We start from the raw sequence: 27,395 nt of genomic DNA on the forward strand, positions 1-27,395 counted from the left end.
GGGCGTTTGAGGCGGTGGGGCAGGCGAGAGCGCTGCGTGGAAGGGGGGGAAGGCAGCCCGGGTGTGAAGGGGCGTCGGGGTTTGTTGGGGCAACAGCGGGGACGGGGCTCGCTGTGTGTTAAGAAACACAGGCCTGTGCATGCGTACAGTGGAGGCCTGTGTGTGTGGATTTTTAAATGATTTCATATTAGTTTTGGTTCCAGTGAACGTATCTTCTTTCTCTTCTCTGTTTTGCTTTTCTTTCGTTTTTATCATTAAATGAAGGGGGGGAGGTGTTAGTTCACTACCTTTTTCTCGTGATGCTGAAAATATTTATTTAAATGTTCCATAATATGTACATCACTAATAAAATACTCTGTTTCTCAACCCCTGCAAGAAAAATGATCTAAAAAAATATATATGAGGGTTAGAGGTGGGTGTCAAAGCTCTCTTTCATCTCATTACCATGTGGCTAGAGGACTTGTCCGTGATGTGGTGCAAATTTTTCTCTGTTTAAAGGGAATTTTATTCCCTTTGTGAGAAGGAGACTTTAAATACACATAAAATAAGGAGGTGTAATATAAGAAGATTTCTTGTTAGAGACTGTTCTTGGGTTAGGTACTTGCATATCTTTCTTACTCACTTTGTTCTACTCTGTATAATTAAGCACTTATTACATAATGAACTGGATTCTACAAGTCTCAGTTGTATTTCCTAATACAAATCTGAGGATCAGTTTTGTTCTTTTCAGTAACTGGACAAGTATATTATATAAAACAGAACTCTTCCAGCGGGGGGTGTGTGTATGTGTGTGTCAAGTATTTACTGTACTCTGAAAATCTCCTGTGACTTTGTTGGGCAACTTTCCCAGGAATCTGACAGACCTTTTTTTAAATTTATTCTCCTTGATTCAAGTCAGGTATCTGGTTCCAAATCAGTAGCCTGATCACAAGGCTGTGGGCTGTGCTGGCATAAATCAGATTTAGAGTAGGATTCTTAAATAAATATCCATTGCATAATAGAGAATGGTCCCCTCTTTTGAGGTATTTCTATATATCTAAAAATTATTCGGTATTTTTGTGAATAGCTCTGAGGTGATAAATATATTTTGGGAAAATTTACTGTTCACAAAATCTTTTCTATGTATTTGTATGGCAGTAGAATCTATGGAAAGAAGGCGGCTGCGTAGGTAGAAGGGAATGACAGTATGAAGGATAAGTTTGTGTTGGAGAGTGAGGGCTGTAGGTGACTAATAAATGTGTGGAGCAAGAGAGCTGTATAATGGAAAATTGTCTTTGTGCGTGGAATGAGACTGAATCTGTGCATGTGTGAACAGTTCTCTGTAGAATAAGTGGAATATTTGTGTTGGGATCCATTGTGCGATAACTGGACAACATCTGCCATGCAATTTGTTAAAGCTATTTAATAATCTGCATAGTAACTAATGCTGTGTGTATTCGTAGTGCGTTGTAGCCCAGAATGATTCATCCGTTCTGTGTCATATCAGACAAAGTAACTGATGTAACATTAAGGAAATCTAAAACTTGGGACACTTGAAGTCCAAAGAGTTTTAAATCGTTTGTGTTGTAAATTGTCAGTATGTTTGATAGACAGTTTGCCTTGATAATGTGTGCTACAGAGTGTTTTTTTCAGAAAAAAAGGGAAAAGCGCTACACTTTACTTATGAATGTTGTGATTCTTCCACGTTATAGTAATCACGAGAGAACTGTACTGTTAACTTTGGGTTTAACATCCCCTGATACCAGCGAGGCAGTCAGACTGCTTAGTAGATTTGGATAATTTACAGCCTTGTTAATAGAGTTGTTGGAGAATGTAAGTGCAGTACATGCCAGCCTCGATAAAAAATGATGTTTACAGTCTATTTGATACATCACTAAATTTCAAAATTGTTGATAAATGATGTTTCTCTTTATCTCCCTTTCTAAGATACTACGCGTATCTTCAGCAAGCTCAAGCTTTTTACACGTTTCCGTTCCATCAAATGATGACTGCAGCGCCTAACATGGAAATCATGACTGAGCAGCCGACTGTAGAGGGCGTTCCAGAGCCAAACGTTGCTCAAGAGCCTCCAAAAGGTAGTTTGACTGGGCTATGCTAAGTGAGCTAAAACGTTAGTAATCGATTGGGGGGAAAAATTATTGGTCTTAAAGTACTTCTTTGGACCTGTTGGATTTCCTTTGCTTGATGCTTTCTGAGGAAGTATTCATTAATAGTATTCTTTAAGTAACTATTTTTCCTAGGCAATTAAAAAGATAAGAAGTAAACCCAGGTGACAATATTCACGTTGTTTAGTCTCACAAAATTGTCTTGTTGCCAGAAGAGGAGATTTTTGTTTCAATATATAAATGTATCACTTTTAACCGATTCCATGGTTTTTAATATTATGTTAGAAAGTTCTCTCTTTTCAGTCTGACATAAAATATTTTTCTTAATTTCTGCAAGAGAAGCACAATATCGTACTGTTTATTTGAAATATTCTTGTTTAAATGGTGGTTTAGTGTGTTTTACTAATCACAAGTAGTTAATTGTTTATATACACTAAGGATTGTTTGTTTTTAGTGAGGCTTATTTACACAAATACAAAGAGTGCTGGAAAGTGTCTTGTATGTGACAGAAGTTTTGTACTTTATGCACTTGTACATTGCTTTTCTTTTCACCCACTAGGATTTTATACACTTGGGCTTTACACTAACCATGCCAAGAGAAGATCCCTTATTCTGTTACTCTTATGCTTGCTCTTTACCACATAAGAAAGGCAATGATCTCTGCCGTGCTTAAATTCTGATTCTGTAGTAAATATGTGTTCAGTTTTGGGCCCCTCACTACAAGAATGACATTGAGGTGTTGGAACATGTCCAGAGAAGGGCTACAAAGCTGGTGAGGGGTCTGGTGAGGACAAGCCTTATGAGGAATAACTGAGGGAGCTGGGGTTGTTTAGCCTGGAGAAGAGGAGGCGGAGGAGGAGACCTTATCACCCTCTACAACTACCTGAAAGGAGGGTGTAGAGAGGTGGGGGCTGACCTCTTCTCCCTGGTGACAAGTGATAGGACGAGAGGAAATGGATTCAAGTTATGTCAGGGAAGGTTTAGATTGGATATTAGGATACATTTTTTCACTGAAAGGGTTATTGAACATTGGAATAGGCTGCCCAGGGAGGGGGTGGATTCGCCATCCCTGGAGGTGTTTAAAAAAGGGTAGATGTGGTACTGAGGGACAGGGTTTAGAGGTGGTTTTGTCAGGGTAGGCTGATGGTTGGACTTGGTGATCTTAAAGGTCCCTTCCAACCTTAGCAATTCTATGATTCACACACTGACTTTCATCTTGCCTTTAATATTTAGCTGTAGGTCAGAGCTCTCTGTACCAACAACCTTTCATTCATGCAATGACGTAGCTTGTTTAAGTGCATCCTTTCCTAAGCTTTTTTTTTTTTTCTTTTTTTTTTTTCTTAGTTGTAATGCATGGCCAGATGAAATCATAGGAAGAAAACCTCCAGTTTAAAATATTTGCGACTGCTCAATTCATTCACAGAATTATTCACTACAGTTAGTATGCATCTCAAGTGCTATATAGTTAGGATTCTTCTGCAGCTTTATTATTGGATAAGTTGAGGTCACCATGAGCACACTGTTTGACTGCACTTTCAAGTATTTTTAGACAACCATAATTGCACTTTAAAGTATTTTTGGACAACCATAATCTTTCGTTATGAAGCTGTTCCCTGATATTTTTGCAAGAATTGGAAGTTGACTAAAGCCTTCAAAGGCAGGGCTTTGAAGATTACCACATGTGTGTGAAATTCACAGGAGCACATATGAAGGGCAAAGATTTGGAGTCCAGCTACCTGCTGTCATGAAAAAAGTCGTTTTTAGGATTACCCTCTGAAAGGCTGCCCTGGCATTGTTCATCTTTCATGACAGTGTCTGGTTGGTAGGTACCTGATCAGCATGAGAGTTAGGAGAACATTATCCTGCTTCATTTGAAATACATCCACCTCAGAGCAGTTGGAGTATCTGTGGCATTTTGCCATCACATGAAAAACCTCCTTATTCTTCAAGGGGTAGGAGAGAAAAGCTGCTTATGTGCCTCACCAAGTCTGCGCCCTTCTACCCTCTTCTTTGTAACTTGACTGTAGCTTGAGTACTGTTACTTACAGCTTTCCTAAGCAGCTGCTCCATGGACAGGGTGGGAATTTCACATGACTTTTGTCCTCTTTTTTGTTTGCACTCAGCTTTCTTACAAGAACAGCCTAAAAAATGTTTGCAGACTTAGGGCAGTACCCTGGTAGCCATTGTATTTCTTATCTGAGGGAGAGTTTCAGCTAGGAATTTTGAAAATAACAAAAGTCTCAATTTTGAAGTATTGGATTACTTTGGCTCTTTGCTGATTGCTGCTAAGTGTGTTTTCATATTTTTCAAGTTGTGTTCTGCACCTTGACATTATTAATGAACAAGGATAGAGAGGAATCTCTGGATGGTCATGTCATGATCAGTAGCTGTGCTAACTGAAGCTCTAAGCTTTACACGCCAGAAGATGAGAAAGTTTCAAATGAGTGAGCAGTGACTACGTTATGTTTGCATTTTGTAAATAAAAACTAGTGTTTGATGTCAGTCATTCAAAGTGAGATCCTGAAGGTCTTATATGTTATCTTGCTATATGATGCAAGGTATTGTTCTGTAAACAATAAGTTGCGAATAGCTTAGGCAGCGTTCAGCCTGTATGTTTGTGTTCCATACAAGTTTGTATCTTACACTGTAGGTAATCTTTGAGACCTTTTTTTTTTTTTTTTTTTGACATGCTGTTCAGTTTCTTCAATATGTTATGTAATCCGTAACAATCAACTTTCATATTTAGAAGCTGAAGTGTGAGTAGTAGACTAGAACTTACTGTCGTATTCCTTGGAACCTGAGCTTTGATGTTCTGGCATAACCTCCATCTAAGCAACATAGCCTTGTCATGAGGTTATTCCTGGTTTGTATCCTAAGTCAGCATAGTTGCCTGTGAGTAGTGTGTGTGGCTGTGGTACAGAGATACCCAAGCTAGCTCTGTATTGAGCCTGGAAAACCAAGATTCATCTGATAATTCTTTAAATTAATGAATTTTGAAGGTAAATTTATCTGTGATTCCTTTTTGTATCAGTACATTTTGCTCAGTCTCTTTGAATGTGCATGCTGCAACAGTAGTGTACTAAAAGGGTGTTTGCTGTGTGTTTCAGAAGTTAAAAAAGGAGGAAGGAAAAGAAAAGCCAAAGCAACTGAGCCAAAGCAACCCAAAAAGCCTGCTGCTAAAAAAGAAAAATCAGCCAAGTCAAAAGGCAAACAAGAAAAGATCACAGATACTTTCAAAGTCAAAAGAAAAGTGGACCGTTTTAATGGTGTGTCTGAAGCAGAACTTCTGACCAAGACTTTACCTGATATTTTAACCTTTGATCTGGACATCGTAATAGTAAGTAATTCAGAGTTACAAGAAAAGTGAATAAATAGTCTGTTCTCACTGATTATGATTTACATTCCTTCTGCTATCTATATTGCTTATATGGCAAGATCTTGCAAGATAAAGTATATAAACTGTTTCCTGTGTGTCAAGCTGCTTTGCATTTTCTGTTAAAAATCATGGTAACATAGTTCTAATTTCTGAGAAGTTTAAGGCTTATGTATAATACATAGTCATGAGAGATCGTTACACTTTATTTACTGGAAATGCTACACCAGTGGCTGTAAAACACACTGTGAGCTGCTCTTTTGACATTGCACATCTAAATGAGACACTGCTATAAAATTGTCATTTTTTTAAAATTGTGATAGAAGGTACCATTAACACAGTTTTGTTTATTGACAGTAACTTAAAAAGAATTGAATAAGCGTCCTTACTGTAATTTGATTAAATACCTGACTAGCGAGCCATGTTCTCAGTGTTAAAATGGACTGCTATCTTTGTAGATTGGCATAAACCCTGGCTTGATGGCAGCTTACAAGGGACATCATTACCCTGGACCTGGAAACCATTTTTGTACGTTTTTGTTTTCCTTTCTTCTTATAGAATTTGCAGAACTTTGTTAGAACTTGTGGCATTTTAATTAAACTGGTGGGGTTTTGGGGTTTTGCTCTTTTTTTTGGATGCAGAGAGGGATTTTGCTGTTAACCATCCAAGAGTGATTTAAATCCCATAACTACTTCTGTCAAATACTGTACATAAAAAGGAATAAAAGAGGAATAATCGGTGACTTTCAGTGCAGGTTTAGAATTGTCATGTAAACACAGTATTACCAAATAACTTCTTGGCATATTAGTCATATTAGTGTGCAATATAAGGAATAAAAATTAAATCTCTAGTACTTGAGTTATCAAGAGTAAGTCAATAGGCATCAATTTCCGATATAAAATAAAACTACACACGTTTTCCAAAAATGCATTTCAGCAATCCTTCTTCTGCTTGCGTTTATTCATTTCTTCTAAACAAGCTTTCTAACTGATGAAAAAGCAAAACCCATTGCCCTTTCCTAGCAGGCGTACGCATCTAGCATACCTGATTCTCCAGACAGATATTTTTTCCTAGGTATTTTTCCATTTTAAGTAACATTTTCTGCAGCATGTTGTCATAGAGAAAGATCACACCTGAACTCTGCTGAAATGTTCTGGTTTGTGTACTGGGAACCATTCCAGCTCTGGTAGTAGGGAGCTCCACGTGGGCTAATTTGCAGCCCTGCAATATCCCAGCCAAAATGCTTCTGGTGTCCAGCAGACTTGTAAGTCAGGACTGGATATTTCTCCAGTGTTCCGCAGACTAGCCAGACTAATAGCCTCCTTTACCGAGAAGCAGACCAGGTATGCATGCTCTGGCAAATCCAGGTGTTTGTGACCTTCTGGATCATTAGGGGCTAGCTGGGGTTAATTTGTGCTTAAGAGATTGGCAGTGCACATCACCCAAACTGTACTTTTATACGCTAAATATGAATTTAAGATGTTAACGGGTTCTGTCAGAGAGGCTCAGTGCAAGGACAAGCAATGGCAAGCTTGTAAAAGAAAGCAGACATGTGTTTGCCACATCCTTTCCCACAAAATCCATATTGATCCCATTCGCTCCCTGCCTAAGTGAATCACAAAATCTAAAGCTCTGTACTGAACCTTTAGAATAAAAGACTGGTTTCCATACGCAGGATCGTGGTGAGGAATTCCTGTTGTTCACTAGGGACTTTTCTATCCTCTTGCAGTTGATAAAGTAATTTTGGCTATTTTAAACTCTTCTGGATAGAGCAATAGTCTTCCCAAATTAACTGATTCTCTGTTACCATAGGTTTTTCCTTTAGCATTCCAGTACTCTGGTAGTCAAGGACTTTGTTTTGGTTTTGTTTTCTTTTCCTTAGAAAAAGGTAAATGTATATTTTCCTACTTCACAGGGAAGTGTCTGTTCATGTCTGGTCTAAGTAATGAACAGCTGAACCATATGGATGACCACACCTTGCCACATAAATATGGGATTGGATTTACAAACATGGTTGAAAGGACAACACCTGGAAGCAAAGACCTCTCCAGGTGGGATAACAAGGGGGAATATCGTGCTTGTTCATGAATTACTAGTTGTGATTATAACTTTGAGTACTTTGTCTTTTAGCAAAGAGTTTCGGGAAGGAGGGCGCATTCTGATGCAGAAATTACAAAAGTATAAACCTCGCATAGCAGCTTTCAATGGAAAATGTGAGAGCCTTGATTTTTAAATGAATTTGTAGTAGTAGCTTTCTTTTTTTGTTTGCCCACTTAGGCTATCTCCTTTTTGGTTTAGGTATTTATGAAATTTTTAGTAAAGAAGTTTTTGGAATAAAAGTTAAGAACTTGGAATTTGGACTGCAGCCACACAAGGTGCCAGATACAGAAACTGTAAGTATTGATACTGAGAAACAAAAACAAGGCACTCCCATTTTGGTTATTTCAAAACTAACAAAGTCTCAGGACTTGCACACACACTTACGATACCATCAAAGTTTGCCCAAAGTACAAGGGACATGAAAGGCTTTTGCTTACATAGAGAAAGGGGAATAGTGCAGTTTTCAGACACATCTTTGTCCTGGTTTGAGGAGCTTCTCAGACTTGCAGACTGTATTTGGGAAATGGTGTATTACGGATAGTAGGTTAGTGTATTCTCTGAGGACTACCTAAAATACAAATAAAACATACATGCTTTTGTGATAACTGTAATCTACTTTCATCTCATTCTCTGTATGTTTGTATTACTTAATTTTCATACAGAACATGACCATGGTGCTAGTAGTGCCACAGTGGGGGAGAGAGAATTGTAAGTCCATCGTTATGCTATTACACACTGCAACTACAGCATTGCTGGATCTGGGCATGGCCAAGCACTTCCATCAGACTCAGTCTTTTTAAGCTGCTTTGCAGCTTGAAATTAAATTGGATGCTTAAGATAAAACAGTTTGATGCAGAGTGCATTAGTCATAGACATCTAGTGCTGGAAGATAGCTCAAGAGACAGCTATGTATCATCACAAACAGGTTTGTTTAACCTGATCTTATAAACAGGTTAAGGCAGAGACTGCCAGCACTACCTGCCAAGGTAGCTTATTCCAAAGCGTCGTTACCTTGTCAGTTCAAAAGTTTGGGTTGTTTTTATTTCTATCCCAAATTACTAGTGCTACAAGTTTAAGCTCGTTTTAAGCTGTACTCTAAAGGTGAAGTGTTGCCATCAGAGCCTGAAGAACTGTTGGTGATAAAGTGCTTGCTGCTTAAGTAGCTCTTAAAAACTTTTGCAGTAGATGTATTTGTAAGAAAGGTAAATAATCCTCATTACTAGTACTTGTTCATAAATACTGCATGACAGTAAAAGTATTGGATAGAGTTCCTTTTTCCTGAACTAACTTTGTCTTTAGTTAGGGCTGTTGGCAGAGATAGAGACGCTTAAGTTGGCTCCAGTCACGCTAACTCCAAAGTTTCAAACCCTGGCAAGTGTGATGCAGACACGCTTGGCCAAGAAGCCAGGCTAATTAACCTGTGATGCCTCCCTCGCTGGTTTGGGGTGTTTGTGTGCTGTCACGTACTCCTCTGTGGACTTTCTGGCTCAGAGCTCCACTTGCTCAGGAAGCTCTGGAGTGTGCTCCACTCTCTGGCGTACACTTGTAAATCGTGCTTCTTGTAACACATACTGGTACTGCTGCTTCTGCAGCACATAAACAACTGGTGAAAATTGTCCTCGCTTCAGCAGCTGGTAATTGTCCCCTCTCTTCAGGACAAGACATCTAGCTGGCCAAGAAAAATGAAAGGCTCCTTTTATCCCCTTTCACCACCAGCTGTGGCATTAGCTGAAGTTTGTACAAAGGGTTAAAACAGGGAGGGTAACTTAAGTTATTCTTGATGTACTAAATATTAACTCATAGCTCAGGGACCAGTAATGCTATTTTTCTTGCTCTTTGTCTCAAGCTCTGCTACGTTATGCCATCCTCCAGTGCAAGATGTGCTCAGTTTCCTCGTGCACAAGATAAAGTTCATTATTACATAAAGCTGAAAGACTTAAGGGATCAACTGAAAGGCATCGCACCAAACACAGAGGTGCAGGAGGTGCAGTACACGTTTGACTTGCAACTTGCACAAGGTATAGCGGTTATTTTGTTAATCCTTTATTAAAATGTAGTATGGCGTACAACACCAGTAGCAGTCTCCCAAGCAAAAAGAATTAAAGAATTTAAGGGGAGGGGGGAGATGTGCCGTCTTCTCTAAATCATGTGGGGTAGAATTACAGATTCCGCTCTCTTTTTAGTAGAGTCTTAGTTATCTAAGGGGAGCAGGAATTATCTTGTAGAATGTCTGGCTGTTTTTTCAAGTGTTCTCTGATAAAAATGCTCTTTGATCATTTTTATTCTGAATATTAATACTTGAGGTCTTCTCTTTCGGCAGAGGATGCTAAAAAGATGGCTGTCAAAGAAGAAAAATATGATCCAGGTTATGAAGCAGCTTATGGAGGAGCTTACTGTGATCGTGCACCGTATGAAAGCGAACAGTGCAATTTCTCTTCAAACGGAACCGGTAGAGCGCAGTGCTTGGGGCACTCAGTCTGTAAACCATTACTTACGAACGAATACTTGGTGGTATCAACTGCTTTTTTAAAACTGTATTTTATTATTTTTGTTTGTTTTAGCAGCAGGCAATCCACAGTACTGTGAGGGGTCGTCCTTCGGTGAAGTTCCTAATGGACAATGGATGACACAGTCCTTTGCAGACCAGATTCCAGAGTTCAATGCTGGTGTGACACGGGAAGAAGAGGGAAGCAGTGCGTAAGAGCTGTTTCTTCTCAGCTATGCATACATGCTGCAGTTTTAATGCAGTGATCAAGATCAGTACCTCGGTTCTCCAACTGAAGCATTTTAATAGTATTTTATCTCCCCTAGTTATTTTATTATAGTCCAAAGTAAGTGTGTGGTAGGCTCTAATTGATGAACTAGATAATTTTAAGGAACTGTCCAAACTTTTTTAAAAAAAGTTAGCCCTTTTTTGTATATGAGTTTTTTATATTTAATGTATACCATTTCTTGCAGTTTTTGACAAATTGCTTTCTCATTTGTGAAGATTTCTTTGGGGCTTTAATTTTATTCCATAAATCACAATGTAGTAGTAACAGCAGCAGTATACTTTTTACTGATGCCTCAGTATTTGGATAGCTGATAATCCTTTTATATCCAGGGTGGAAAATGGGAAGTGTACCCTTATCTTACATGAAGTGGTGTTTTTAATCATGCACAGTTAAACAAATTGTGCTTTTTAAGTCTGCCTTTTACCTTCTTAAAAAGTGCAGAAAATTGTGTTCTGCAGCTGGGAGTACTAGGTATTTTCTGGGTGGGAAGAGAGAGCTCTGTCTTTGTAGTGATTAGATCATATTCAGGACTAAGGGAGTGGAAACATCATCTCAAGTCACAACACTGGGGAGGAAAATTTGTGTTGCACAGGACAGGGCCTAAATATTCTAGCTGAGCTGTCTTAGAGCAAGGTGTCCCTAACACTCCATCTCTTTCCCCCCTAAATTCCAATGTAAGGAACTGGAATTCCTTAAAAAAAAAACAAAAAAAAAAAACCAAAACCCCCCCCAAAAAAAACCAACCCACAAATCAAAACAATGGTGGTTCTTGAATTCTGTGGCATTTAAATTCTCGGTCATTTCTTCGCGATTAATCTCTTCACCTGACCTTTAGCAGGAGTCAGCCCCTCTGAAGAGATTACACTGCAGGGAAGTGAATGTGATCTGTGTGAATGTGTAAAAACCATGTACAGCTACGTTGTTTACATCAGGTACTATTAGCACAGGGTGAAAGAGGTTTGCAATTTAGCAGTTTTTAACATTCAGCTCTCTTCAATGTGTAAGACCTTAGAGGGTGTTCTCCTTATTCCTCTTACAAGTGAAAAATGCTAAGTTAAATATAAGGGCAGTTGTTCCATGAATAAGAAGTCAGCTATAGAAACTACAGCTCTCTTCTGAGGAACTTGCTTAAATGATACACATTTTTGGCCAATATTAGTGACTGAGAAAGAAATACGATTCCATGCTTGTGCCTAACCATCATCTTCTTTCCCTCTTTTTATCATGTGAAGAAGAGATGAAGTAAAAGCAATAAGTTGATCAAAACATTGAAGTTTTGATGATCTTATGACAGTAGGTGCTTTTAAGGTGCTACTTGAAAACCAGATACAAACAGTATCTCCACAATCCACGCCGGTCAGAGATTCCTGTACCAGTGTGGTTAATCCTTTCCTCACAGCCAGTGACAGTTGTCATGCATTGAGTGTAACTGGTTAGTGTAGATTCTAATCCTGCTGTAAAAGCTCTCACTGAGGTCACGCACTGTCAACCTGCTGTGAGGCAGGCATGATGTTTACAGTTCTCTTCCCAAATTACGTGGCTTAATTCTGAGCGTCTTAAATCAAGAAGGTGTGCATTATGATTCTGATTGTGTTTATTAGCTTCAGCATAAAGCTGTTCCGTATATTGTCAAAAAGGTATAGGACTTGTCTTGTCTGTTATTTAAAGTGTACTGTATCATGTATTGCTGTTTACATGGACGTTTTCCTGCAGGTGCTCAAAGTATCTTGCATCAGGGATTTGTTACAATTCCATTTTATTTTTCAACAAAACTAGAAGCATGTAATTAGCACTGCTGAGTATGTAGCACAGTAGGATATAACTACTGTAAAACTATCCTGTTGATTGGAAGGGAAAGGTCTCTTCTTTAATGGAGTCACCTACTAAGGGTATCTAGATATAAAATACAGTTAAGTGTACAATGACCGTTTCACTAAATATTGCAATTCTATGTGTACTCCCTCAGAACTGGTGCTCTTTTCATTACAGTAATACAAAAGTTCTTAATCTGTCTTAAATCTATCAACGTTTCACAATAAAATCAGGAATTGTATTGCAGTGTCTTAGAATGTGTGTTTTTTGCATCTTGCTAGCAGGGGTCTAAATGCACTACAGGATATGTAATACAGAAAAACACTGCAAAACAGAGTCACCGTGCAACAGAAAAATGAGCATTTTTCTACCAGCAGACATTGGCATCCTACCTAAAAGACCTCACCATTAAAACAGTGTCTGGTGCTGAATTTCAGCTCTGTAAACGTTTAAGGAGAATACTTCATTGTCATGTAAACTTGTTTCCTCACCTTACATGAACGTCAAGATCATCTGAACTGTTTAACTGTCACTCCACCCTCCCTCTCCAGCCGTAAGCACACAAAACCGATGGTCATTTATTCATATATTTAACAAATACTTAGTTTTCTAAAATCAGTTAATTATACAACATGGTGCATCCCAAACTGTTACATACTGCAAAACATAGTGTATGGATGCATTTATGTGGTTTCAGTATCAGCTATCAGGACGAGTTAATTTGAACTTCCCTGAAGGGTCAGGAATAAACCAGTTTTCCCAGAGATCAGTGTGAACACTGGGATAGTCCCAAGGTTTGTATCTCCCATTCCAATGAAGTAATTTAGCTTCTTGAAGAAAATGCTCTGAGTAACGGGCATCAGGACTCCAACCTGCAGAGGTAGATAAAAATATTTTTTTTTTTTTTTTTTCAAATCCAGTTTTTAATAGTGGAAGAAACTATAGAGTGAGGTGAATTCAGTTATTTTCTTAAGAAGTCTCATCAGCATGGTTTCACCTGTTAATAGGCAACTAATTGTATCAGAGTATGCTGCATCAGCAAAAAATCTCAACAAGTTTTCTCTCTCCTAACACTGTTAACATCTTGACCTAGCTGGGGTTAAAAAAAAATAAATCTTTTTACTATACCAGGTAAGCCATTATCTTTTTCCCAGGATAATTCACCATTCCCAGGTGAAAGGTAACTACATCCTCCAGAATGTTGAACACACAAACACTGCCAAGGCGTCTCATCTTCCACTGTGCCTACTAAAAGAGCATCTGATTTTGTTCAGTCTCTCACTATATTCAGATCTTTCATATATTCTTTCCATAGTTTAGGACAAATACAGGTTAGCTGGTCTTCAAACATGTTACTCTGTCATTGGTATTTGGGTGTGTTTGTTTTTTTTTTTAATCCAATTTAATGATTATTGGGGTTTTGGGTTTTTCACAGGGTGCAACTACTTTGTTTGCTTAACCAGTTAAGATATTTGCGTAATGACACTTACGGGGAACCCCCACGTTCTGCCCTACCCTGAAGAAAGCAGGGCTAATGAGTGTTGGGGGAAGCAGGGATTACGCGCTGTGCATCTGAGGTATAAAGTAATGGTTTGAGGTAAAGTAACAAAAGGTCCTGTATTGGAATCTTACAAACCGCTCCCTTTATTCAGTTCCAGCTGCAAACAGTGGGACATTAAACTTACCAAGATGCCTTATGTGCCACATAGGATTAATAGTGGAATACTTTCCATGAAATACAATCAGCATTGGAGAGGTCGCCACGCCTCCCCCAAGGGTGCTGCTGTAGAGGTTTTCCCTGCAGAAGGAAAAAAGAAAATGTTGAAAACCTCAAGCAAAGAATCTTGAGTACAAAAGGCAAAAGACTGAAAATATGTATTCTGGCAAAATTCAAAATCATTTTGAACAGACCAGTTTTCAGCATACTCCTTCCTAATGCGTTTAATTGCTTGTAGTTGCAACTCCAATTCCTGTTGAGTAAATTGTTGGTAATAAGCAAAATGGGAATCAAAGCCAACATGAAGCCAACTACTTCTACACACCGCATATAGTCTACAAGGCTGACAAAATTTACAGTAGAAAAAAGGCTGTTAACATAAAAGAATCAAACATATTTTAACCTGGTTTCTTAAGAAAATGTATGTGTTCCCATGTGTTTCATTCCCTCTTTCTTCCCCTTTCTTCCCCCTTCCCCCCTCCCCCAGCTTTTACACCCATAAATTAACTTCAGATTTTGCCAAAGCCTGGTTGGTATAAACTGACATCTAAAGAATATCAGTTTCCTATTAATTTTGTGATAAATTCAAGGCCAGATGAAGCCAAATCACCTTAAGGAGAAGCATTAGGAGGCAGCAGCCAAATGTCTAGTCACAGTGTGCTTGAGGCCTGGACAGCCAGTTGGCACATGGGCAAAGCCACCCCAGCTATGGGACACTGTGCCACACCAGCCTAACAAGGAGGAACCCTGGGAAGTACTGAGAGATGCTTAGAGGCCACAGAACAAAAAAATTATAACTTCCCTTCAAAACTGGGTTTCAACTGCTAAACAATTTATTTCACGGTCATTTCAAAATCCAGCTAAAAGGAACATGAATGTGTTATGAAGGTATAAAATCAACTTTATAGCTAAAATTTGCAGTAATATTAATGGAGTTTTTTCATACTTTGAAAAAGCACAGCAATAGCTCCTCAGCATACGTTGCATAAGCAGAAGAGAAAGACATTTGGCTTTTCATTCCTTCACATGCTTATCATTTGTCTCTCCTCTGTTCATTTCTGAAACTAACAAGTGATGGACATAGTCCAATAGCACAAGCTATTCAGTTTCAGTTTAGCCTTACTAAATTTAAATTTAACCCTTCACAGAGGAAGAAAGTAAATGTCACGTTTGCACATAAAGGTTAACAGTGAACTAACAAAAAAAGGAACAGCAATGGTTTCGCTATGTCATGACTTATTCATTGTCATTGCCAAAAAGATATGTTTCATGCAAATTTCATTCACCTATGGGGAAAAAAAAAAAGTGTTTTCTATTGGTATTTAAGAAATATGGTGTCCAATTACAGTTTGGTTCACATTACAAAGGAAGACACCCACACAAACAAGGAAACGTTCCTCTTTCTTTAAGCCAGCCTCAGGAAGGGAAGATCCCTAAGTGGCTTGATCCCAAGTGAGGTTGGTCACCCAAAACAAGAACCACATGTTTTCAGTGTCCCTCAAGATTAAGTGTGGTTTGTGATTAAACACAGGATTAAAATTTCAGGTGGTCATTTCCTGATACATGATTGATCAGACTTAAGCAGATGGAAATGCTGGAACATGAGTTATTTCACTTGATGAGATCTCAAAGAAAGACTGCTTGGAGTTGAAAAACTTTTAAGACATTTTAAACAGAAAATAAAATTTTAAACTGAGTATTAAAAGTAAAGTGCAAAGCTAGATTTCCACACATACTCTACATTTCTTTGCATCCACTTTTCCAACTGCTTTGTAATCCGTTGATGTTTCCATTCAGTCATGTTAGCAACAATTACTCCAGGATTAAAGGAGCAGGTGCTGGGGCTGATGCCAAGATCTCTAATTGCTTGTTTTCTGTAGTCCAGGAATCCCATGTATGTGTTCTAAGAAACAAATAATAATAATAATAAAAAGTAGATTTATCCCCTATGAATCTCTATAAAGGTAAGTGTAAATGCATCTCTCTACCACTCACATGGAGACTAAATATGCACTTTCCATATGACACAAGGCTGAAAGGCAGGCATTCAAGAGCATTCCAGCTCGAATTACTTTTCCCACAGTATTGTTCCACGGGAGTTTGATAAGGGTCTTCCCTCACCACGTGTTTGTCTTTTCTTTAAATTACTTACTCTAAATGATGTACCATCACACTTGTACAGCTCTAATGCTAAAGGGACTCACTCACAATGCTGGGGAACTCAGCTCAGGAATTAGCCTTTGAACCTATTTTCCCGAGTGTTGTTCCCATTTTGACTACTACAAATCATATATTCTGTCTTCATTATATGTTCCATTAAGTGCTCGATATCTGCTGACAGCAAAATATCAAACAACTTGGTAGAATCCAAAGAGCCATAGAGATTTAAATTATTACAGGAAACAACTCTGCATAGAGTTACTAAAAAATTCATTCTTAATTACTTGTAAAACTATTACAAAACTATCAAAAAATATAAAAATACAACTTTCACTTTGGGAAAAATGTATAGGGTAAATACATTTCTGATGAGAATTTCAAAATGGCATCTTACCTGCATCCCTACACTTCTAACCATTTCATGGGTAGAAGGCAGATCACAATCATCTGAAAAAGCTGCAGCATGTCCAGGAGCTAACTTGGTATCAAAGAGTTCTTGGATGTCACCTGATTACAGAAAGGTCAAAAGCATAAGAAGAAACCTACTTCACCGCTACAGAGTTGATAGGATAACTTCCATTCTCATAGATGTTACTTATGAACATAACAATTTTAAGGGATAGCCCAGATATTAATGAAGGCTGAATTTTGTAATATGGGACCACTTTCAAATTTGAGTCCTATACTCGGATGTCTAAAGTCTATCTTTAGATATTATCATCAGTATTCAATACATCCACATTCTGGTCTGAATGTCCAAAATCAGCAATAGCAGAAGCTGATTAGCCTGTTAAGAAGCCTGGTTGCAAAGTTCTGCACTCACAGAGCTTGCCTTTGGAGAGGGAGGGCATAGGCAATTTTTCTGAGCCTCTTCAAGTCCCACAAAAGTGCCACTTCAATCTCTTGCATGGATCTGTTTTTTCCTGGTGCTATTGGGTTCATACCTCCTAGTAAGATTCCCAGCACTGGCCAGTTGAAATGTGCCTGTCACACTTGACCATCCCTGTTGGCTTCACAGACCACCTGACTCCTTCCTGGTGACAGGAAATAAATTTAATGCACGGTGTCTCACTCATCACCTGACTAGCAGGTACCCATGATGTGCCACAGCAGTTTCAGGGCAGGTGAGAAGCACAGCACTGCCACAGCAATTGAGTGAATCTACACCCAAAGCCCCTACAGCTACCAGCTTTGCCGCTGGGCTTGGGTGAGTCACAGGTAAGATGAATTATCTTGGCAGGCCACATATGGCCCAGTAGCCCGAGGTGAGCTTATTAAAACACTAGCAACCAAAAACATTCCCCATACTGCCAACAGCGGAACTACCATTTCTGAAACAAGCAGACATTATTTATTTGTCTGAAATCAGCAGCTGGTTGAAAAACTTGGTTTAGGACTCACGTCCCCCCAAGAAACAGAATATGAATTAATGGGACACTTTATTGTTGAAGATCAACATGCCTTGCTAAGTATTTTCTCCTGATTCTAAATAGCTTCTGCTTTTCAAGGGAAAAGCAGAAAAAGAAGAAAAAAAATCAACCCAAACCATTGTGAGCTGACACCCCAAGTTCAGTATGTTTCATTCTTACTGCTTCGCAGAAAGCAATGACAAACAAATACATGATCCCAAAATTAAACCCGCCAAAACCCCATTCACTCCTTATCCTGTAAGAAGTCTGATTCACTCCAGTTGCAGAGAAATCTTACAGAGAGCACAGTCTCACATTACAGCTGAGACATGGGGAGCAGCTGCCAGAACCGTCTCTCTCCCTCCACCTCTCTCCCACATGTCCATCTTTATTCCCTTCTTCTGGGCACTATGATTGCGTGGCCCAAGGGTGCGCAAGATAGGCTGGCTGAAGCAAAGAAAAAAAAGATTAAAAAAAAAAGGGGGGTAGGTTTGTTTGGGGGTTTTTTTGTACCACTAGTCTTGTGCCAGGTCAATCAGCTGAATCAGCTTGTTCTGCAGCTGCACAACTGTAGATATGACACAAGTAACAGGAGCTGCCTGGGGACAGGAGAGGCCTCTTCCATCAGCAGCTGCCTACCATGAGCTGTAATGTGAAACTGCACCTTTATCCTGCGGCTCCAGAAACACTATCAGCTGACATAAGCTGACACCCCTAATGAAAGAGAAAGCCTTACCTCCCCTCTTCTCCTAGCCACACTGCCTTGACTCCTACCAGGGAACTAATTCAGGCTGAAACTAATCACATTTCACAGAATCACAGAATGGCAGGGGTTGGAAGGGACCTCTAGAGATCATCTAGTCCAACCCCCCTGCGAAAGCAGGTCCACCTAGAGCAGGTTGCACAGGATGGCGTCCAGGCAGGTTTTGAATACCTCCAGAATATCTCTAGAGAAGGAGGCCCCACAACCTCTCTGGGCAGCCTGTTCCACTGCTCTGTCACCCTCAAAGTAAAGAAGTTTTTCCTCAAGTTGTGATGGAACTTCCTGTGTTCCAATTTGTGCCTGTTGCCCCTTGTCCTGTCGCTGGGCACCACTGAGAAGAGTCTGGTCCCATCCTCTTGACACCCGCCCTTTGCATATTTATAAGCTGTGACGAGATCCCCTCTCAGTCTTCTCTTCTCCAGGCTAAACAGACCCAGGTCTCTCAGCCTTTCCTCACAAGAGAGGTGTTCCAGTCCCCTGATCATCTTCATAGGCCTCCACCAGACTCTCCCTGGTAGTCCCTTGTCTGCTGAACGCCTGCGCAGGTGCAAGCAGAAGGGATGCAGGGGAAGCGGTGGGCTCAGCTTAAAGTGCTCATGAAATTGAAGTGTAAATGAAGACTTTAAGAACCTCTGAAAGAGTTAAATATTGCTGTTGACCACTGATGACAGAACAACAAAACCAAAAAGCAGAGATAACCACTGGAAACACACATGTTGAAGAAACTGTGATATGAATTCTATTGCAAATTATAAAATGATTAATCTGCTCTGCCTGTCTCATTTTAAAGCAGCTAATAGCAGCCCCTTTAAGTACAGATGTTCTGAAATCTGCCACCAAAGAGACAAAACTAAAAAGGTACAGAGAAGCAGGGAAAAATAACATTATACTTTTGTCATGTGTAAATTCACTGATCTTCATGTTTTACAGCAAAGATTAATTTAGGCCAAGAGTTTATTATAGTTATACTCAGTCCTTTCCAAAGGAAATTTTCATCAGAACATCCCTTTAACGTTTAACGAGGATAGGTAAAATGGTTTTGTTGTCCCTGTGTACTAGGCCTGGCTAGGATAGAGTTGATTTTCTTCATAGCAGGTCAAATGGTGCTAGAGTTTAGATTTTTGACCAAAATGGTACCGATAGCACACTAATGTTCTAGCTTTTGCTGAACAGTGTTTGCACAGCATCAACACCTTCTGTTTCTCACTCTGCGTCACCAGTGAATAGCTCAGGGGGTGCGCAAAAGGCTGGGAGGGGACACAACCAGGCAGATGACCCACACTGACCAAAGCAATATTCCACACCACATAACGTCACGCTCCGCAACACAAGGGGAAAGAAGAGGTCTTGGGGCGGTTAGGCAGCTTTTGCTAGGGAACTGGCTGGGCATCGGTCTACCCATCGCAGGTAGCGAGTTGCCTTTACATCACTTGTTTTGTTTTCTTCTCTGTTCTTCCACCTATCCTTCACTTGTTAAACAATTATTTGTTTGTTTTATCTTGAGTTTTTCTTGCTTTTATTCTTCCTTTCCCCTTCCCCCATCCCACTGGGAGTGGGGATAGGGGGGAAGTTAGAGAGTGGCTGTGTGGTGCTTAGTTACCCACAAGGGTTAAACCGCAACACTCTGATTAAAAAATGTTACAAAATAACAAGATGACAATATGGTAAAACAGTGGAGGAAAACAACTCTACAAAGAAAAAAAATACCCTGGGAAACAGAAGAGGAAAAAAAAGATAAACTAATCTTAAAAAAAAAAAAAAAAAGAAATCCTCTAATTAGATTTCTTTGTATCAAAATTAAAAGATTTTTCACTATTTTAATGTCTAACTGCTCCCATTTGTCTAGGAACTCTGAAATCTTTGATCGCGATTCTGCCAATTGCTATGGATTTTGAGCTGAAGATGCTTAAAACCATATTCTGAGTGTTTGCAATTTTAACCTTCTTATTTGAGTAAATTCCTCTGGCCCTCAAGAAGAGCAATTCTGGATAAGGAACTGGTAGTATTTGTGGGAATTCAAATACTAGCAGGAAACACATGTCACATACTTAACAAAAAATACTGCAGCATCTAGGTGAAATACATTACATCTTTCAGCAATTGATCAGATTCAATTAAAATGAAACACATACATACAATTTTGATCAAATTCAACTACCCAAAAGATATATGGAGATAAATTATTCTTCAGACTTTTCTTTAAATAAACAGATTATTTGTAGTTTTCCTGAGTGCAACACTCCCAGCAACTGCCTCAGTTTCCAGTGTATCTCATATTTCCAAATGACTGGAAAAGCTGCAATAACTTTGATTTTAATTCTGCTAGGAAAGGCTTTTTGGATGGCAACTTACCTTGAACAATGATATCATCATCCAAATATATTACTTTCTCATGTTTCTGGACAAGCAAAGGAAGATAAAATCGAACGAAGTTCAGCTATTAAACAGAAAAAAAGGCAAAGACTAAATGGTAAAGCTGCCTAATGCAGTAGTCTCACGCTTCTGTCTCTATTAACAATCAGTTTTAATTCCTCTCTTCATTAAGCACTAGCCAGCAATCATCTACTTCCTCCCCACTAGCTTTACTAGTGTCTTTACTAGTATCTTGAATCCATTATTATTATTTATCCCTATTTTATTTACTATTGCCCTAACAAAACTGCCCAAAAGAGTTGCTTCTTCACAGAATCATTTATGTTGGAAGAAGCCTTTTGAGATCATCTTGTCCAATCCCTCTTCTCAAGCAGGGTCCACCCGAGCAGGCTGACGGGGACCACGCCGAAATGGGTTTTGAATTATCTCCACAGATGGAGACTCAACAGCCTCTTTGGGCAACCTGCTCCAGTGTTTGACCACCCTCACTCTTGTGCCCAGAGGAAATTTCATGTATTTTAATTTGTGCCCACTGCCTCTTGTCTCTCCCCTCGCATATTTATACACATTGGTAAGATTCTCCTGAGCCTTCTCTTCTCCAGGCTGAACAGCCTCAGCTCTCTTAGCTTCTCCTCATATAAAAAAATGCTCCAGTCCCTTAATCATCTTTGCAGCCTTGTGTTGGGCTTGCCCCAGTAAGTCCATATCTTTCTTGTACTGGAGAGCTCAGAACTAGACACAGTACTCACTCCCAATGCAACCTCAACAGTGCTGAGTAAAGAGGAAGGATCACGTTCCTGGACCTGCTGGCAGTGGTCTTCCTAATGCATTTTTACCACATACATCATAAAAAACCACTTCAAATTTAATAGTGCCATCATTCCACTCTATAGATATGGTTTGACTGGTGGCACAGATGCAGGGTAACAACTTCTACAATAGTAAAGAACTCAAAAGAGGGAAAGGGGACCGAGAACATAAGAACCACCACACTGATTCAGACCATTTTACCTAGTACCTGCCTTCAGAGTGGTCCTAAGCAGATGCTCACTGAAAAATAAGAATGGAGCAAGCATACAGGAAAGTTGCTCCAAGTATTCTCCTAGCTCTCAGCTATTTTCAGCTCAAGGGATTTCCTGAACCAGATGCGATCTGTCTAAATATAAACTTCAGTCCTCACTGAATCCCTGTAAATTTTTACATTCACAAGACCTTTCAGCAAGTAATTCTAGAGGTTTAGTACTCATTGCATGAAAAACATGCACCATTTCTTGTTTGTTCTGACTGTGACTCCTACTAATCTAATCTAATGGCTATTAGTTCTTGCATTGGAAGAAACAGTGAGCAACTGTCCCCCATCCAGTCCTCCATGTCACTCAGTTATGTAGACCTCTACTATTTTCACACTAGAAGTCACATTTCCAGGCTATACAGTTTTAACCCACCCATGCCTCGCATGAAATCTTTTCCATATATTAGAAATGTCAGCATTTCTAGAATAGAAATGCTTCTAGAATAGAAGGGCAGCAAGAATAAACATTCTGAACAGACATGAACATTTTCCAGTGGTGCTACATCTTTTTCAGATATGGGGACGATGATTGCACATAGTATTTAGGATGAGGGAAATCTATGGATTTGTACTGTGGCATAATGTTCTCTATTTTGATCCTTACTCCTTTCCTAATAATTTCTAACATCTGATTTCCCTTTTCTGACAGCCAGTAACGTTTAGATTACACAATCATTAGCCTCTGAATTAACTCTGGACATGAGCAGAATGCAGCCAACTCAGCATCAGGGAGGCACAAAGAAAACTATTAGATCTTCCCTCTAATAAACTGTGAATATATTTTTAAAGATATGACACATTCAAATTACCAGGTTTATGCCACCAAATAATGAGCTCCCAGCAAGACAGACAAGTTGCAAGGAGCTGCTTATAGTATGCTTTTCCTTCTTGAGTGAGGGTGTAGTGTTTGGACCTGATGTGGCTTCTCTGGCTTACACCCCCCCTGTGTAACGGAACAGAGGTCTAGGCCATTTTAAAGCCTGTAATAAGCATTAAAAACCCTAAAAATTTGTTATGTGGTGTTCATTTACTCACAGGCTGCAGTAGCTCAGGGCGTGATGCATCTTGTCTGATTTTTCCTTTTAGTACCATAGGGTTGAATTCCACAACCTTAAATTTTATTTCTTTCAGTTTAGAATTTTCAATCCATTTTCTGTGATAAAAAAAGAAGTGATAAAAGAAATATTGGGTGTGTGGCATGTACTTCCAGTATTAAATTCACAGGCTCATAGGAGAATAAGAGACCTTGAAAGCTTACTTGATATATTCTATTCCAAGAAAGAATCACTTATGCCTACAGCTATTGCATAGACATTTGTTTAACCTGTTCTTAAAAAAACCCCAACAAACAAAACAAAAAACAACACCCCAAAAAACCACAAACTGCCAGAACCAAACACTCCACATGTTGCCCAAACAACCCATCCTTAACCATCACTAGCATTAAATGCTATTTTTCTAGACTTTCTTGCTGTATTTAAAGACCATTTTTTCTTATCCTATCTACTGTGCTTTTAAAGCAGAGGTCAGTTTTGTCCCTTTTGCAGTTTTAGATCCTTCAAGATGACTGCCACATCACCTCCTAACTATATTTTCTTTAGACTAAACTTTTTTTTTTTTAATTATTTTGTCAGATTTATTGACACTATTGTTTATCTTCTCCTGTGACCTCTCTTCTAAATCCTTCCTGAAGGCACCTAAAACTAAACATCACACTTCTGATGCATTAACGTCTGCAAGATCAAAAAAAGTTTCCTCCCATCTCCTGTGATCATATGTCAACATGTTTATCCCCCATAATGCATGCTTTTTTTTTTTTTAATCAGTGTGGTCAGTTATTCATAATTCTGTAGTTTTCCAAATGAGTGCTACCAAACTCCTCCTTCACCCTGAACCAATACAATCATCTGTTCTCACCTGTATTGCCTTGTCATTACCTCTACTGAATTTCATCACATTTTACAGTTCATTTTTCCAATATATCGTAATTAGTTTGTTTTCAGCTCTTGTCCTCAATTTATCTGCTGTCTCTTTTCCCGCTTCACGCCAACTGCAGATTCATAAAGAATGTTCTCCACTCTATTATCTAGGTTAATGATGAACCGGATGGGAAAAACTCCCTGTGGAACACAACTCATTACATCTTTTCACTTTGACACAAATTGAGGGTACACAGGCTACAGAATAGCAGTAGCCAGAGGTGAGAACCGCTAAGAAATCTGCTTTAATTTTCATTCATGCCTTCCTCCCCTTTTAGACAATGATTGCAAATTTTAACACCCGAACGTGCTTTCATGACAAGCTTCTTTGGGCCTCTATTTATAACCTTTAATACATCCTCTTAGCTGAAATTAGCTTTAAACAGCAAGGTTTTCTACTCTGAAGCTTAAGACAGTGCCAGATGAGAGGTAGGTGCAGTGCCACAAAGCGGGATTGTGACAAGTAAGCATGTATACACTTACTTTAGTACAGACTCTTCTGCAGCCAGTCTACAAAAGGCAGAGGCACAGGTATGGGCATGGTCTGGCTATTTCACACCCCTTTACTCTAGTCAGTGCCCGGCATAGGGCAAAAAGGTCCTTCTTCCTACATGTAGAGAATCCTGGTGATTGCTACCAATAGCACTACTTAAATAAAAGGGAGAAACATTTCCCTAAAATGTCCTCCAAAGTCTATGCCCATGCCAAGGAGAACAATAACCCGGTCCTAACTACAGCACGAAACAAAATAAGGCTGGTATATACCGAATATGTGGGATGGTAGTCTTCAGCCCAACTATGTAGAACAAAACATTAGCCTCTGTATTGCTGTAGATGCTACTGATTGCTGCTATAGCTGCACCCATTCTGCCTGCAGCAGCGCAGATTACGACTGGAATTTCTTCTTCCATTTCCTCAGGACTCTCCAAATCAACTACAAGAAACAAAACTAGGCATTATAATAGAAAATTAAAAATATTTTTAATATCAGATCTGGGTCATAGGAATGAGTATGTACTTCCATAAGCAGCGGAATCATATCACAATCATCCCATTTCCTTACCACATCCTATACACATCCACATCTGGCAAGGCACACAGCATGAGCTGTCACTAATCCAGAATTACAAGCAGGTTGACTGGACTGTTGGATGCCTCCGAACAAAACAGATAACAGAGTTCTCGGCATCTTCAACTCAGCAGTGGCACAATCCAGCCTGTCCTCCACGTAGCTGCTTATTCACATGAAACCTAAAGAAGTTTGAATACCTTTGAGACTTCTACTTCTCAGTTATATTTAGTACAGATTGAACAATAGGTTCCAAAATTATCAAAGGAAGGAGGTAAGCAGAAGAGCTGGTGCGATTGCATGAGCTTCACTTCTTTGGGAAGCAGGCTAGAAAGAAAGAGTGCAAAATTTTGTACGAACAGGAAGCTGATGATATAAGAAAAAAAAAATCTAAACAATACCGAATCAGTTCACATTAATGCTAAGGAAGATTTTTACCCCTAGCACCGATTAACTTACAGAACTTATATGGATATATTTATACTGGTTAAAACATAACCATGGAACTTGTAACAGCCCCAACAAAAATATACTAAAAAAAAAAGGGTTATACCAAGACAGAGTTTGTTTATCTTGGGAACAGTGAATAAGCTATTATTATAAACATTTAATAACAGTCAAACCATATCAACCCTAGCGGGTTTCTGTCACTATAAAAATTGCAGCAAAAACTTTTGCTGTAAATTACGTTAGGACTTGATCTATCTGAAACAAATAGGTAGGCCAAGAACATTCCCAAAGTAGCAAGTTGTGATCAAAATTTAGTATCACTTGACAACTCCAATACTGTTTAGCACAAATAAGGATATATTCCAGCTTCCATCTACATCAGTGACATCTGGATAAAAAATTGAATTAGAATGACAATTCTTAGTCATTACTATTGATCTGCTACTCTTTTATTCAAGTAATTCAGAAGCAGAAAATTCCAGATCCCAGACCATATGCAAGTGTGAATAGCTCATCTGCTGCAGGGCAAACAGGATTCAGTAAGACAAGAAGCACCATACAGATAAAGAGACAATGAATATAAACCAAGAACATAAATGAAACAGAAGTGCAGGTCATTTACCTGTTTCATTCTGTAATGCAGATGGCACTTGGTGAACTTTGTTATACAGAATGGCACACACAGTTAAGACAAGAAGTAGCAGTAAGATCTGGTTAACTGAAACCAAAGGGAGAATTTGTTAACAATCAGTATAATAGCTAATTCCCAAGTACCATTTTTTTTTTAAAAAAAATCAATTTGCAACCAGTACACATTATAACCTGTATTTGCTGTGCTTATCAAATTCTCCTTTCTCTTGTTATTTGATCAAGCTAAAAATGTTATGTTAAAAACATAATAATAGTATCTCTCCCCCATTACAGTAATTTCCAACTACCTAATTTTCATGGATCACTAAATCACTAAGCTCCCAATATATACAGATTATCCATACTAGGAAATTCGTGTTTCTGAATTTTACCAGGAGCCTGGAACTTTCTTTTCTTGGCTAGTTTGTTGTGTATTTATCATCACAGAACTTCACGAGTTAATTATTTTTACCTGGCACTTTCCTTTTCTCATGCTTCCCTGATAAAACTTCAAACACAGGAGAATTATTTTTTTTAATTTCAACGTTCAGATCATCAAGGTGTATTTAAGCAAAACTCTAAAAGTGCTAGAAAAACAAATCCAGCATGCTACTGAAACCAGAAATGTTCCAAAATATTTGAAAATACATATACATTTTGACATGGTTACTTTAATTACTAAAACCAAAACGAAGCATGGAACAGCAAAGTCTTTACTGTATATTCTGATTTGCAGTTCCTACCAGATTGTCTTGTACAAGTTCAAGTTATTCAACATAAATCAACCAGGAGCAGATACCAGGACAGTTCACGGAGTACGACAGGGAAGGAATACATTACCATCATCATCAGTGAATTTGGTCATAGGAGTTAGTTGTATCAGACTACTTTGATACTTTTGCATAACCATAAAAGGTATTTAAGGTGCACAAAATAGCAAAGGGAACAAAGTTTTGAACTATCAAAAGGGCCAACTGGCCAAAACTAGGCATGAGAATAAACTGAAATTGGTAAACATACGTCACTGTACCCGCACTAATTTAAACCAGCTGAGGAAACAGACCATTGACTTCAGAGAAATTTTGGGTGCATAACTGAAGGCATACACCTATCCATTTTCAGTCACTGACCCTGACAGCTGATGAGAACCCCAAATTTCTTGGGGCCACACCTCAGCCGTGAGTACAAACAGCATTAATGTGCGGAGTTCTGTAAAAAAGCCAGGTTCAGTGCTCTAGGCACAACCCACACAAAACCAGCATATACCTGCACTAAGTGGGAAATTCCAGACCCCCAGTCTCATGCAGTAAAGTAGTGAGAAATTTTAAATTATTGGGATTTATGGCTGTACTTATCTGACTTAGTTAACAGGAAAAGGCTTATTTGTATACTTAAGCATAATTTTGCAAAACTAGAACTATAAATTTGCATGCAACTGCGACAACCGCTGCATAGGAAATTGCATTTAACATTTCTGTCCTCTTTTAAAACCATATAGTTCAAATATTTTTAATCTCTCTTACTCTTCTTTAAAAGAGCCATGTGTCCTGTTGGATGAGAACTGCGATCTGTGGTAAAATAAAAACAAAAAAATAATTAAAAAAAAAAA

The 27,395-nt window shown here is 38.9% G+C and overlaps 2 protein-coding genes across 2 annotated transcripts in view; one reads left to right on the forward strand and one right to left on the reverse strand.

Moving 5' to 3' along the window:
* Nucleotides 1–1,186: 1,186 nt before the first annotated feature.
* On the forward strand, nucleotides 1,187–10,567 carry TDG (thymine-DNA glycosylase). The gene is made up of 10 exons (XM_009887444.1): nucleotides 1,187–1,197; nucleotides 1,927–2,075; nucleotides 5,213–5,442; nucleotides 5,937–6,006; nucleotides 7,394–7,529; nucleotides 7,609–7,691; nucleotides 7,777–7,871; nucleotides 9,425–9,596; nucleotides 9,899–10,027; nucleotides 10,140–10,567. Exons 1-10 carry the CDS (start codon nucleotides 1,187–1,189, stop codon nucleotides 10,277–10,279), a joined length of 1,215 nt encoding a protein of 404 aa, XP_009885746.1. The 3' UTR covers nucleotides 10,280–10,567.
* Nucleotides 10,568–12,562: 1,995 nt separating this feature from the next.
* Nucleotides 12,563–27,395, reverse strand: part of GLT8D2 (glycosyltransferase 8 domain containing 2) — a 17,638-nt gene continuing 2,805 nt past the window's right edge. The window contains exons 2-10 of the mRNA XM_009887419.1: nucleotides 27,310–27,354; nucleotides 25,779–25,874; nucleotides 24,403–24,571; nucleotides 22,694–22,811; nucleotides 20,566–20,650; nucleotides 16,436–16,548; nucleotides 15,618–15,784; nucleotides 13,850–13,962; nucleotides 12,563–13,036 (exon numbers count right to left, since the gene is read on the reverse strand). Of these exons, the coding sequence (XP_009885721.1) occupies nucleotides 12,864–13,036; nucleotides 13,850–13,962; nucleotides 15,618–15,784; nucleotides 16,436–16,548; nucleotides 20,566–20,650; nucleotides 22,694–22,811; nucleotides 24,403–24,571; nucleotides 25,779–25,874; nucleotides 27,310–27,328 (1,053 nt within the window). The 5' untranslated portion in view covers nucleotides 27,329–27,354 and the 3' untranslated portion in view covers nucleotides 12,563–12,863. The remainder of the gene's footprint in view (nucleotides 13,037–13,849; nucleotides 13,963–15,617; nucleotides 15,785–16,435; nucleotides 16,549–20,565; nucleotides 20,651–22,693; nucleotides 22,812–24,402; nucleotides 24,572–25,778; nucleotides 25,875–27,309; nucleotides 27,355–27,395) is intronic.

The sequence above is a fragment of the Charadrius vociferus genome, unplaced genomic scaffold (assembly GCF_000708025.1).
Source record: "Charadrius vociferus isolate BGI_N301 unplaced genomic scaffold, ASM70802v2 scaffold196, whole genome shotgun sequence".
Taxonomy (NCBI): Eukaryota; Metazoa; Chordata; class Aves; order Charadriiformes; family Charadriidae; genus Charadrius; species Charadrius vociferus.

What these genes read in the sequence shown, in the direction of transcription:
- TDG (XM_009887444.1), top strand. An exon ending in TGCTCAAGAGCCTCCAAAAG is followed by an intron (nt 2,076 to 5,212) that starts GTAGTTTGACTG and finishes TGTGTGTTTCAG; the next exon opens with AAGTTAAAAAAGGAGGAAGG. An exon ending in TTGATCTGGACATCGTAATA is followed by an intron (nt 5,443 to 5,936) that starts GTAAGTAATTCA and finishes CTATCTTTGTAG; the next exon opens with ATTGGCATAAACCCTGGCTT.